The sequence below is a fragment of the Pelobates fuscus genome, chromosome 12, assembly GCF_036172605.1.
Source record: "Pelobates fuscus isolate aPelFus1 chromosome 12, aPelFus1.pri, whole genome shotgun sequence".
NCBI classification, from domain to species: Eukaryota; Metazoa; Chordata; class Amphibia; order Anura; family Pelobatidae; genus Pelobates; species Pelobates fuscus.
This window is the reverse complement of record NC_086328.1, coordinates 4,281,941-4,293,221: the sequence shown is the minus strand read 5'-3', so window position 1 is coordinate 4,293,221 and position 11,281 is coordinate 4,281,941. Positions and strand designations below refer to the sequence as shown.

At 50.2% G+C, this 11,281-nt stretch overlaps 1 protein-coding gene across 1 annotated transcript in view; it reads left to right on the top strand.

The window, feature by feature from the left end:
* Nucleotides 1-3,058: 3,058 nt before the first annotated feature.
* Nucleotides 3,059-11,281, top strand: part of LONP2 (lon peptidase 2, peroxisomal) — a 57,436-nt gene continuing 49,213 nt past the window's right edge. The window contains exons 1-2 of the mRNA XM_063438231.1: nucleotides 3,059-3,301; nucleotides 7,504-7,738. Of these exons, the coding sequence (XP_063294301.1) occupies nucleotides 3,090-3,301; nucleotides 7,504-7,738 (447 nt within the window). The 5' untranslated portion in view covers nucleotides 3,059-3,089. The remainder of the gene's footprint in view (nucleotides 3,302-7,503; nucleotides 7,739-11,281) is intronic.

The following is an 11,281-nucleotide window of genomic DNA, read 5'->3' as shown; positions in this document are numbered from 1 at the left end:
AATGTCTATTCATGTATTTGTGCTCTGGCGTTCGGTAGATTCTAGGATTTACTGAATTAACTCATTTAACCCAGATAGCTTTGCCATGGAGCCTATTCGTGTAATAAAAGACTTTGGCTCCATGGCAATTGAACTGTATATGTGTGGTCTTAGCGCCATTCAGTAATAAGGTGTGCTCAGACCTAAGCTATCTGGGGATATGTTGCATGTCTGTATTTTATGTAATAAATATAACCTTGTGTATTTTACTGTCTTTTTACTGCCATGTGCTTAATGGAGTTTTGCCTCTGTCCTTGGAGATAATTGGATTACTTCCCAATTATCTCCAGGATAGAAGACTCTGTGGAACTGGTTTTGGGCAGAAAGGCCATGCTTCCTTTGGTCACAAAGGACTTCGATCTATCTTTTGAACCAATAGACCAATGTGGATTTTGACATTTGTTCGTATTTGGAGTATGCTGATTCTGAAAATGTAAGTTTTATGTGAATGTGATGCATACTTTTAAAGTTGGCCGCTAGGTGTCTCACTCCGTTGGTTGCAGGTAGCCCGGTGGCCGCTAGGTGTCTCAGTCTCTGGTTGCAGTTCCCCCAGTGGCCACTAGGTGTCTCAGTCCGCTGATTGCAGTTCCCCCGGTGGCCGCTAGGTGTCTCAGTCCGCTGGTTGCAGTTCCCCCGGTGGCCGCTAGGTGTCTCACTCCGCTGGTGGCAGTTCCCCCGGTGGCCGCTAGGTGTCTCAGTCTCTGGTTGCAGTTCCCCCGGTGGCCGCTAGGTGTCTCAGTCTCTGGTTGCCGTTCCCCCCGTGGCCGCTAGGTGTCTCAGTCTCTGGTTGCAGTTCCCCCGATGGCCGCTAGGTGTCTCAGTCTCTGGTTTCAGTTCCCCCGGTGGCCGCTAGGTGTCTCAGTCTCTGGTTGCAGTTCCCCCGGTGGCCGCTAGGTGTCTCAGTCTCTGGTTGCAGTTCCCCCGGTGGCCGCTAGGTGTCTCAGTCTCTGGTTGCAGTTCCCCCGGTGGCCGCTAGGTGTCTCAGTCTCTGGTTGCAGTTCCCCCGGTGGCCGCTAGGTGTCTCAGTCTCTGGTTTCAGTTCCCCCGGTGGCCGCTAGGTGTCTCAGTCTCTGGTTGCAGTTCCCCCGGTGGCCGCTAGGTGTCTCACTCCGCTGGTTGCAGTTCCCCCGGTGGCCGCTAGGTGTCTCAGTCTCTGGTTGCAGTTCCCCTGGTGGCCGCTAGGTGTCTCAGTCTCTGGTTGCAGTTCCCCCGGTGGCCGCTAGGTGTCTCAGTCTCTGGTTGCAGTTCCCCCGGTGGCCGCTAGGTGTCTCAGTCTCTGGTTGCAGTTCCCCTGGTGGCCGCTAGGTGTCTCACTCCGTTGGTTGCAGTTCCCCTGGTGGCCGCTAGGTGTCTCACTCCGCTGGTTGCAGTTCCCCCGGTGGCCGCTAGGTGTCTCAGTCTCTGGTTGCAGTTCCCCTGGTGGCCGCTAGGTGTCTCAGTCTCTGGTTGCAGTTCCCCCGGTGGCCGCTAGGTGTCTCAGTCTCTGGTTGCAGTTCCCCCGGTGGCCGCTAGGTGTCTCAGTCTCTGGTTGCAGTTCCCCTGGTGGCCGCTAGGTGTCTCACTCCGTTGGTTGCAGTTCCCCTGGTGGCCGCTAGGTGTCTCAGTCTCTGGTTGCAGTTCCCCCGGTGGCCGCTAGGTGTCTCAGTCTCTGGTTGCAGTTCCCCTGGTGGCCGCTAGGTGTCTCAGTCTCTGGTTGCCGTTCCCCCGGTAGCCGCTAGGTGTTTCACTCCGTTGGTTGCAGTTCCCCTGGTGGCCGCTAGGTGTCTCAGTCTCTGGTTGCAGTTCCCCCGGTGGCCGCTAGGTGTCTCAGTCTCTGGTTGCAGTTCCCCTGGTGGCCGCTAGGTGTCTCAGTCTCTGGTTGCAGTTCCCCCGGTGGCCGCTAGGTGTCTCACTCCGCTGGTTGCAGTTCCCCCGGTGGCCGCTAGGTGTCTCAGTCTCTGGTTGCAGTTCCCCCGGTGGCCGCTAGGTGTCTCACTCCGCTGGTTGCAGTTCCCCCGGTGGCCGCTAGGTGTCTCAGTCTCTGGTTGCAGTTCCCCCGGTGGCCGCTAGGTGTCTCACTCCGCTGGTTGCAGTTCCCCTGGTGGCCGCTAGGTGTCTCAGTCTCTGGTTGCAGTTCCCCCGGTGGCCGCTAGGTGTCTCACTCCGCTGGTTGCAGTTCCCCCGGTGGCCGCTAGGTGTCTCAGTCTCTGGTTTCAGTTCCCCCGGTGGCCGCTAGGTGTCTCACTCCGCTGGTTGCAGTTCCCCCGGTGGCCGCTAGGTGTCTCAGTCTCTGGTTTCAGTTCCCCCGGTGGCCGCTAGGTGTCTCAGTCTCTGGTTGCAGTTCCCCCGGTGGCCGCTAGGTGTCTCACTCCGCTGGTTGCAGTTCCCCCGGTGGCCGCTAGGTGTCTCACTCCGCTGGTTGCAGTTCCCCCGGTGGCCGCTAGGTGTCTCACTCCGCTGGTTGCAGTTCCCCCGGTGGCCGCTAGGTGTCTCACTCCGCTGGTTGCAGTTCCCCTGGTGGCCGCTAGGTGTCTCAGTCTCTGGTTGCAGTTCCCCCGGTGGCCGCTAGGTGTCTCACTCCGCTGGTTGCAGTTCCCCCGGTGGCCGCTAGGTGTCTCAGTCTCTGGTTTCAGTTCCCCCGGTGGCCGCTAGGTGTCTCACTCCGCTGGTTGCAGTTCCCCCGGTGGCCGCTAGGTGTCTCAGTCTCTGGTTGCAGTTCCCCCGGTGGCCGCTAGGTGTCTCACTCCGCTGGTGGCAGTTCCCCCGGTGGCCGCTAGGTGTCTCAGTCTCTGGTTGCAGTTCCCCCGGTGGCCGCTAGGTGTCTCACTCCGCTGGTTGCAGTTCCCCCGGTGGCCGCTAGGTGTCTCACTCCGCTGGTTGCAGTTCCCCCGGTGGCCGCTAGGTGTCTCACTCCGCTGGTTGCAGTTCCCCCGGTGGCCGCTAGGTGTCTCACTCCGCGTTGCTCCGCCCGGAGGATGTTTGTCCCTCTCCGGACTCCGGAGTTGTAGTTCTCGGTTCGGACTTTGCTCCGTATCGCCCGGTTATCGCCCGGTTACCGCTCGGTTATCGCCATGTCCTCCGGCGGTCCCCTGCAGATCCCGGGCCGGCTGCCGTTGCTGGTGTCCCAGGAGGGGGTGCTGCTCCCGGGGGCCACGCTGAGGCTGAGTGTGGACTCTCCCGGTAACCTGGCTCTGGTCCGGGGCCGCCTGCTCCGGGGAACCTCCCTGAGGAGCTCAGTGATCGGAGTCACCCCGGGCCCCCCGCCACCAGCACCACTGCACAGGTACCCGGGGGGGGGGGGGGGGGTGACAGGTACAGGGGGGGCTGGGGGTGACAGAGTATTGGGGGGGTGACAGGTACAGGGTGGGGGGTGGGGGCTGGGGGTGGCAGAGTATTGGTGGGGTGACAGGTACAGGGTGGGGGCTGGGGGTGGCAGAGTATTGGGGGGTGACAGGTACAGGGGGGTCTGGGGGTGGCAGAGTATTGGGGGGGTGACAGGTACAGGGGTGCTGGGGGTGGCAGAGTATTGGGGGGTGACAGGTACAGGGTGGGGGCTGGGGGTGGCAGAGTATTGGTGGGGTGACAGGTACAGGGTGGGGGCTGGGGGTGGCAGAGTATTGGTGGGGTGACAGGTACAGGGTGGGGGCTGGGGGTGGCAGAGTATTGGTGGGGTGACAGGTACAGGGTGGGGGCTGGGGGTGGCAGAGTATTGGGGGGTGACAGGTACAGGGGGGTCTGGGGGTGGCAGAGTATTGGGGGGGTGACAGGTACAGGGGTGCTGGGGGTGGCAGAGTATTGGGGGGTGACAGGTACAGGGTGGGGGCTTGGGGTGACAGAGTATTGGGGGGGTGACAGAGTATTGGGGGGTGACAGGTACAGGGTGGGGGCTGGGGGTGGCAGAGTATTGGGGGGTGACAGAGTATTGGGGGGGTGACAGGTACAGGGTGGGACCTGGGGGTGACAGAGTATTGGGGGGTGACAGGTCCCCGGGGGTGGGGGTGGCAGAGTATTGGGGGGTGACAGGTACAGGGTGGGGGCTGGGGGTTGCAGAGTATTGGGGGAGTGACAGGTACAGGGGGGGGGGGGGTGACAGGTACAGGGGGGGGGCCAGGGGGTGACACAGTACTGGCGGCGACAGAGACCCTGAATAATGGGACACTATTACCCTAAAGGGAGCAGGTGTTTATTCTGTCCCCAATACATGAAGCTCATTCAGTAAGCTGCGAATTGTAGTGATTTTATTCTGAATTGTACGTTTTCTAGAATCCATCTCCGCTATATTCCCAGATCACAAGTTTATTTTATTCAGAATTTTCCGCTTTCACGGTTTAGTGAATAACCATATTTATGTGATGCTACGGTCGCCCTCAAGCTCTAACATACGCCGGCGCGGAGTGAATTGTGGGGTACGTTATTAGGGGTAACTACCCATTCCACGCCATCTACTGATGAAGTACTCATTTTCAGACCTCGCTGTCAGTCATTTTATAGGATTCAATTTGCGGCTTTGTCATTGTCACATTATTTCATGTGGTTTGAATGTTGAATTCTTGTAATGATACGTAATAAAAACACAAAACAACCTTTTCCTTCAATTGTTTATTTCGATAAAACTGTAAGATTTGGAGAATGGCCGTGAACCTTTATTATGGATTTCACAATTCCAATTTAAACATTAACGTCCTTAAATAAAACCAAAACTTTTAACCAAAATAAACCATTTCCAGGAGCCATAAATATATATTTAACCCAAATAACGTGTCCACGTTCCTGTGATGCCCAGGAGAGCGACTTATATTCCATAATAAGGTCACAACATAAATTAATAACTGAAAGGGTGGGGGCTGCAGCTCAAAATCCTTACAAGCAGCCAACCTTGTTAATTGTCTGGCACAAGTGGAGATAAATGATTTTGATCCCTTTAAATTTATACCCCCAAAATTCCCGCTGATCAATGCCTCGCTCCACTATTCACCAATCAGGGCATTAGAACCTAACTACAGCCTGCCGATACGTACCCACCGGCGCCATCAAACCCCATGAGGCAGCTCCTATTTGTCTGTCCGCCCGTCCGACATTCCATTTATTATTTAACCCCTTAAGGACACGTGACCTGTCATGATTCCCTTTTATTCCAGAAGTTTGGTCCTTTAGGGGTTTAGCCTTTTTCCCCCAGTTTTGTTTGCCTTGTTCCCAGCCCCCATTTTATTTATGGAGTTTGCGATACCCAGTACTAACGTTACAAAGTGACGCACCCTGACCTGTAGATTAAACATTAAATACAGCGACGCTGACCTTCAACCCATTTATCTCCTGTTACTCCCGTTACTGCGGGTTAGATCTGTCTTATCAACCTGTTATGTAAACCCAGACAATGACCGTGTCTCTACGCCAGCGAGTTTCACTTCATACATTCAATATCTCTGCATGTAAAGGGCTGCCTTGTCGCACGTCCAATTCATTTATATCTAAATTGAGCACGGATACACCGTATTGTGGAAACTATTCTTTTAGTTTGTGTGATATTTGGGAAAGCAGGATAAGTGTTAATTCCTGGTAACCAGAGTCCTGCACCAGTATCCCTGTGAGAGCGTTATTTGGGCATGTGATTAAATGAGGATCTGTGTTCTCACATGACGATGACATGTCTTCACATGATCGAATGCTTGTCTTTACAGGGATGTCATTGCATCATGTTAAGGTGACATCTAGCTTAACAGTCCAATCTTCTTCCATTTCCAAGTTAACCTCTTCCCTCCCAGCCACCTACCTAGCTCTGTATAGAAGGCAGATATAGGCGCTCGCTGTAATATATAGATAAATAGGCTGCAGCAAATCAGCATGGATTCCCAGAGCTTGCTTAGTATACACAGTGTAGAAGAGCCCAAAGTGATTTACCGCACCAGGAAATCCACATAGGTGGAACCAGAGCCGTGTGTGTGTGTGTGTGTGTGTGTGTGTGTGTGTATACGTACACTTTTTAGAAATCAAAGAGAAGCCGTTCCAGTTTTCCAAAAAAAACTTAAAGTGAAACACAATCCATACTAATAATAATGCTATATGCCAAATCTATAGTGGAATCATTTTAAGATGTACCTGCTCTTCCGGTGACGTATATCGGAAGCGCTATCACTGTTTGGGCAACATGAGCGTGAGGACTAAGGGAGGTACAGAGAGAACGCGCATATCAAAACTACAATCCCCATAATGCCACAGCAGGACGAGTTGTGTCACTTGGAAGGCAAGGCGCCTGAATCGAAACCAATCAGCACACCGGATCCCAATAATGACAACCATACTGCCCACATAAACCTGGACGTTGAAGGGACACTTACACTTCTGAGGAAGCACTGTTGGGTGAAACTTGTAAAGTGTGTATTGGAGCCATTTATCTTGTTATTTGTTTTAAAATTGTTGTTGTTGTTTTTTTTATATAATTGTATTGTTTTTGCTGCTGATCTACATTCCTGGTTCCTGCAATCCCCGGTTGGGGATTATACATTAGAGCAAGTTACTGCTCTCAAAATTGTAATAAGGCTCTATTTTTCTTTGATATCATACTTATATGTACTCACTATACCATCTAGTCTTTCTATCTCATATATGAGCATTACTGGAGGAACATCTGAGTGGATCTTCACATATCCTGAGATGGGACTCAGGCGCTATACAGCAGAAAAGTGTGAGTTGAATACCTATACATCTTATACATATTCCACTATAGATTTGGCATATAGCACTATTATTTGTATATATTCTGCTTTATTTTAAGGTTCTTTTGAAAACTGGAACTGCTCTTTTCTGCTACTTGCTAAAAAGTGTACGTGTATATATATATATAAATATATAAATAATATATATATAAATAATTTGCACTACACGGTCCCTTTACTCTGGTTCTATCTGTGTGGTTTTCCTGGCGTGGTAAATCACTCCTACCTCTGTATTCCAGCACCATATTCCTCCCGGCTGAGAAATTGTCTCTCAGGTCTGTTTACTAAATGATCAAATTAGCCAAACGTCGTTATATACCCAGCTGATGGGTATTTACAATTAGCGGCAATTTGATGGCGTTGAGGAAATTCAGTGTCTCATATATCGGGGTCTTGATCTACTGTATGTGGAACACACCCCATTTCTGCCACTACTATTGGAGAACCTTGAAATATTCCAGACAAACAGCCGGGCTTTTACAATCAGAGCTCTAGGGTTCAGTACTGGGAGCACATGGTCTGCACCTCTGGCTGGAGCAGACCACCGTAATTACTCCCCCCAGTGCCAGAGTTAAATAATGTGTCAGAGAGCTGGTAAACACTGCGCATGTTACAATATTCCTGGTAAGTACAGATTTTTCTTACATTTCTGTTCTTAAAGCAAACAAACAAATCTCTTGGCAGTGAAGGGGTTAACCTGTCAGCCATGTCCCTTTATGTAAGTGGTGTCTTGGTTGCTATGTATATGACTTAATCTGGTCTTTTTCGGTAGCATTGGAACTGCAGCCTTGGCCGTGCAAGTGGTCGGCAGTAACTGGCCGAAGCCTCACTTCACTCTGCTCGTCACTGGTCTGTGCCGATTCCAGGTAGTGGAGATTCTGAACGAGAAGCCGTATCCTGTTGCCGTGGTGGAGCAGTTAGACCGTCTGGAGCAGCTTAGCAGTAAGACGGAGCTCAAGGAAGCCCTGGGAGAGCTGTCGGAACAATTCTACAAATATGCCGTACAGGTACGTTCTCCGGCTCTGCCCCCACACACCTTTTACAATGAAAACCAGCACCACTGCACTACTTAGGAACTTTATCATGGTACTTACAGGTCAAGGCTTGACCTCAGTGAATCACAGAAGTGATGTGTTAGCCATTTTGTGATACTTTTTACTGACCGAGCAAAGGGTTATCTGCCAATCTCTGTATAACACACATGGAGGGGGTCTATACCAAGCTCTGTATAACACACATGGAGGGGGTCTATACCAAGCTCTGTATAACACACATGGAGGGGTCTATACCAAGCTCTGTATAACACACATGGAGGGGTCTATACCAAGCTCTGTATAACACACATGGAGGGGTCTATACCAAGCTCTGTATAACACACATGGAGGGGTCTATACCAAGCTCTGTATAACACACATGGAGGGGTCTATACCAAGCTCTGTATAACACACTTGGAGGGTCTATACCAAGCTCTGTATAACACACATGGAGGGTCTATACCAAGCTCTGTATAACACACATGGAGGGTCTATACCAAGCTCTGTATAACACACATGGAGGGGTCTATACCAAGCTCTGTATAACACACATGGAGGGGGTCTATACCAAGCTCTGTAAAACACACATGGAGGGTCTATACCAAGCTCTGTATAACACACATGGAGGGGTCTATACCAAGCTCTGTATAACACACATGGAGGGGTCAATACCAAGCTCTGTATAACACACATGGAGGGGGTCTATACCAAGCTCTGTATAACACACATGGAGGGGTCTATACCAAGCTCTGTATAACACACATGGAGGGGTCTATACCAAGCTCTGTATAACACACATGGAGGGGGTCTATACCAAGCTCTGTAAAACACACATGGAGGGTCTATACCAAGCTCTGTATAACACACATGGAGGGGTCTATACCAAGCTCTGTATAACACACATGGAGGGGTCAATACCAAGCTCTGTATAACACACATGGAGAGGTCTATACCAAGCTCTGTATAACACACATGGAGGGGGTCTATACCAAGCTCTGTATAACACACATGGAGGGGTCTATACCAAGCTCTGTATAACACACATGGAGGGGGTCTATACCAAGCTCTGTATAACACACATGGAGAGGTCTATACCAAGCTCTGTATAACACACATGGAGGGGTCTATACCAAGCTCTGTATAACACACATGGAGGGGTCAATACCAAGCTCTGTATAACACACATGGAGAGGTCTATACCAAGCTCTGTATAACACACATGGAGGGTCTATACCAAGCTCTGTATAACACACATGGAGAGGTCTATACCAAGCTCTGTATAACACACATGGAGGGGTCAATACCAAGCTCTGTATAACACACATGGAGAGGTCTATACCAAGCTCTGTATAACACACATGGAGGGGTCTATACCAAGCTCTGTATAACACACATGGAGGGGGTCTATACCAAGCTCTGTATAACACACATGGAGGGGGTCTATACCAAGCTCTGTATAACACACATGGAGGGGTCTATACCAAGCTCTGTATAACACACATGGAGGGGTCTATACCAAGCTCTGTATAACACACATGGAGGGGTCTATACCAAGCTCTGTATAACACACATGGAGGGGTCTATACCAAGCTCTGTATAACACACATGGAGGGGTCTATACCAAGCTCTGTATAACACACATGGAGGGGTCTATACCAAGCTCTGTATAACACACATGGAGGGGGTCTATACCAAGCTCTGTATAACACACATGGAGGGGGTCTATACCAAGCTCTGTATAACACACATGGAGGGGTCTATACCAAGCTCTGTATAACACACATGGAGGGGTCTATACCAAGCTCTGTATAACACACATGGAGGGGTCTATACCAAGCTCTGTATAACACACATGGAGGGGGTCTATACCAAGCTCTGTATAACACACATGGAGGGGGTCTATACCAAGCTCTGTATAACACACATGGAGGGGTCTATACCAAGCTCTGTATAACACACATGGAGGGGTCTATACCAAGCTCTGTATAACACACATGGAGGGGTCTATACCAAGCTCTGTATAACACACATGGAGGGGTCTATACCAAGCTCTGTATAACACACATGGAGGGTCTATACCAAGCTCTTTATAACACACATGGAGGGGTAGTGCCAAGCTCTGTATAACACACATGGAGGGGGTCTATACCATGCTCTGTATAACACACATGGAGGGGGTCTTTACCAAGCTCTGTATAACACACATGGAGGGGGTCTATACCAAGCTCTGTATAACACACATGGAGGGGTCTATACCAAGCTCTGTATAACACACATGGAGGGGTCTATACCAAGCTCTGTATAACACACATGGAGGGGTCTATACCAAGCTCTGTATAACACACATGGAGAGGTCTATACCAAGCTCTGTATAACACACATGGAGGGGGTCTATACCAAGCTCTGTATAACACACATGGAGGGGTCTATACCAAGCTCTGTATAACACACATGGAGGGGTCTATACCAAGCTCTGTATAACACACATGGAGGGGTCTATACCAAGCTCTGTATAACACACATGGAGGGGGTCTATACCAAGCTCTGTATAACACACATGGAGGGGGTCTATACCAAGCTCTGTATAACACACATGGAGGGGTCTATACCAAGCTCTGTATAACACACATGGAGGGGTCTATACCAAGCTCTGTATAACACACATGGAGGGGTAGTGCCAAGCTCTGTATAACACACATGGAGGGGGTCTATACCAAGCTCTGTATAACACACATGGAGGGGGTCTATACCAAGCTCTGTATAACACACATGGAGTGGTCTATACCAAGCTCTGTATAACACACATGGAGGGGTCTATACCAAGCTCTGTATAACACACATGGAGGGTCTATACCAAGCTCTGTATAACACACATGGAGGGGTCTATACCAAGCTCTGTATAACACACATGGAGGGGTAGTGCCAAGCTCTGTATAACACACATGGAGGGGGTCTATACCAAGCTCTGTATAACACACATGGAGGGGTCTATACCAAGCTCTGTATAACACACATGGAGGGTATATACCAAGCTCTGTATAACACACATGGAGGGGTCTATACCAAGCTCTGTATAACACACATGGAGGGGTCTATACCAAGCTCTGTATAACACACATGGAGGGTCTATACCAAGCTCTGTATAACACACATGGAGGGTCTATACCAAGCTCTGTATAACACACATGGAGGGGTCTATACCAAGCTCTGTATAACACACATGGAGGGTCTATACCAAGCTCTGTATAACACACATGGAGGGGGTCTATACCAAGCTCTGTATAACACACATGGAGGGGTAGTGCCAAGCTCTGTATAACACACATGGAGGGGGTCTATACCAAGCTCTGTATAACACATATGGAGGGGTCTATACCAAGCTCTGTATAACACACATGGAGGGGTCTATACCAATCTCTGTATAACACACATGGAGGGTCTATACCAAGCTCTGTATAACACACATGGAGGGGTCTATACCAAGCTCTGTATAACACACATGGAGGGGTAGTGCCA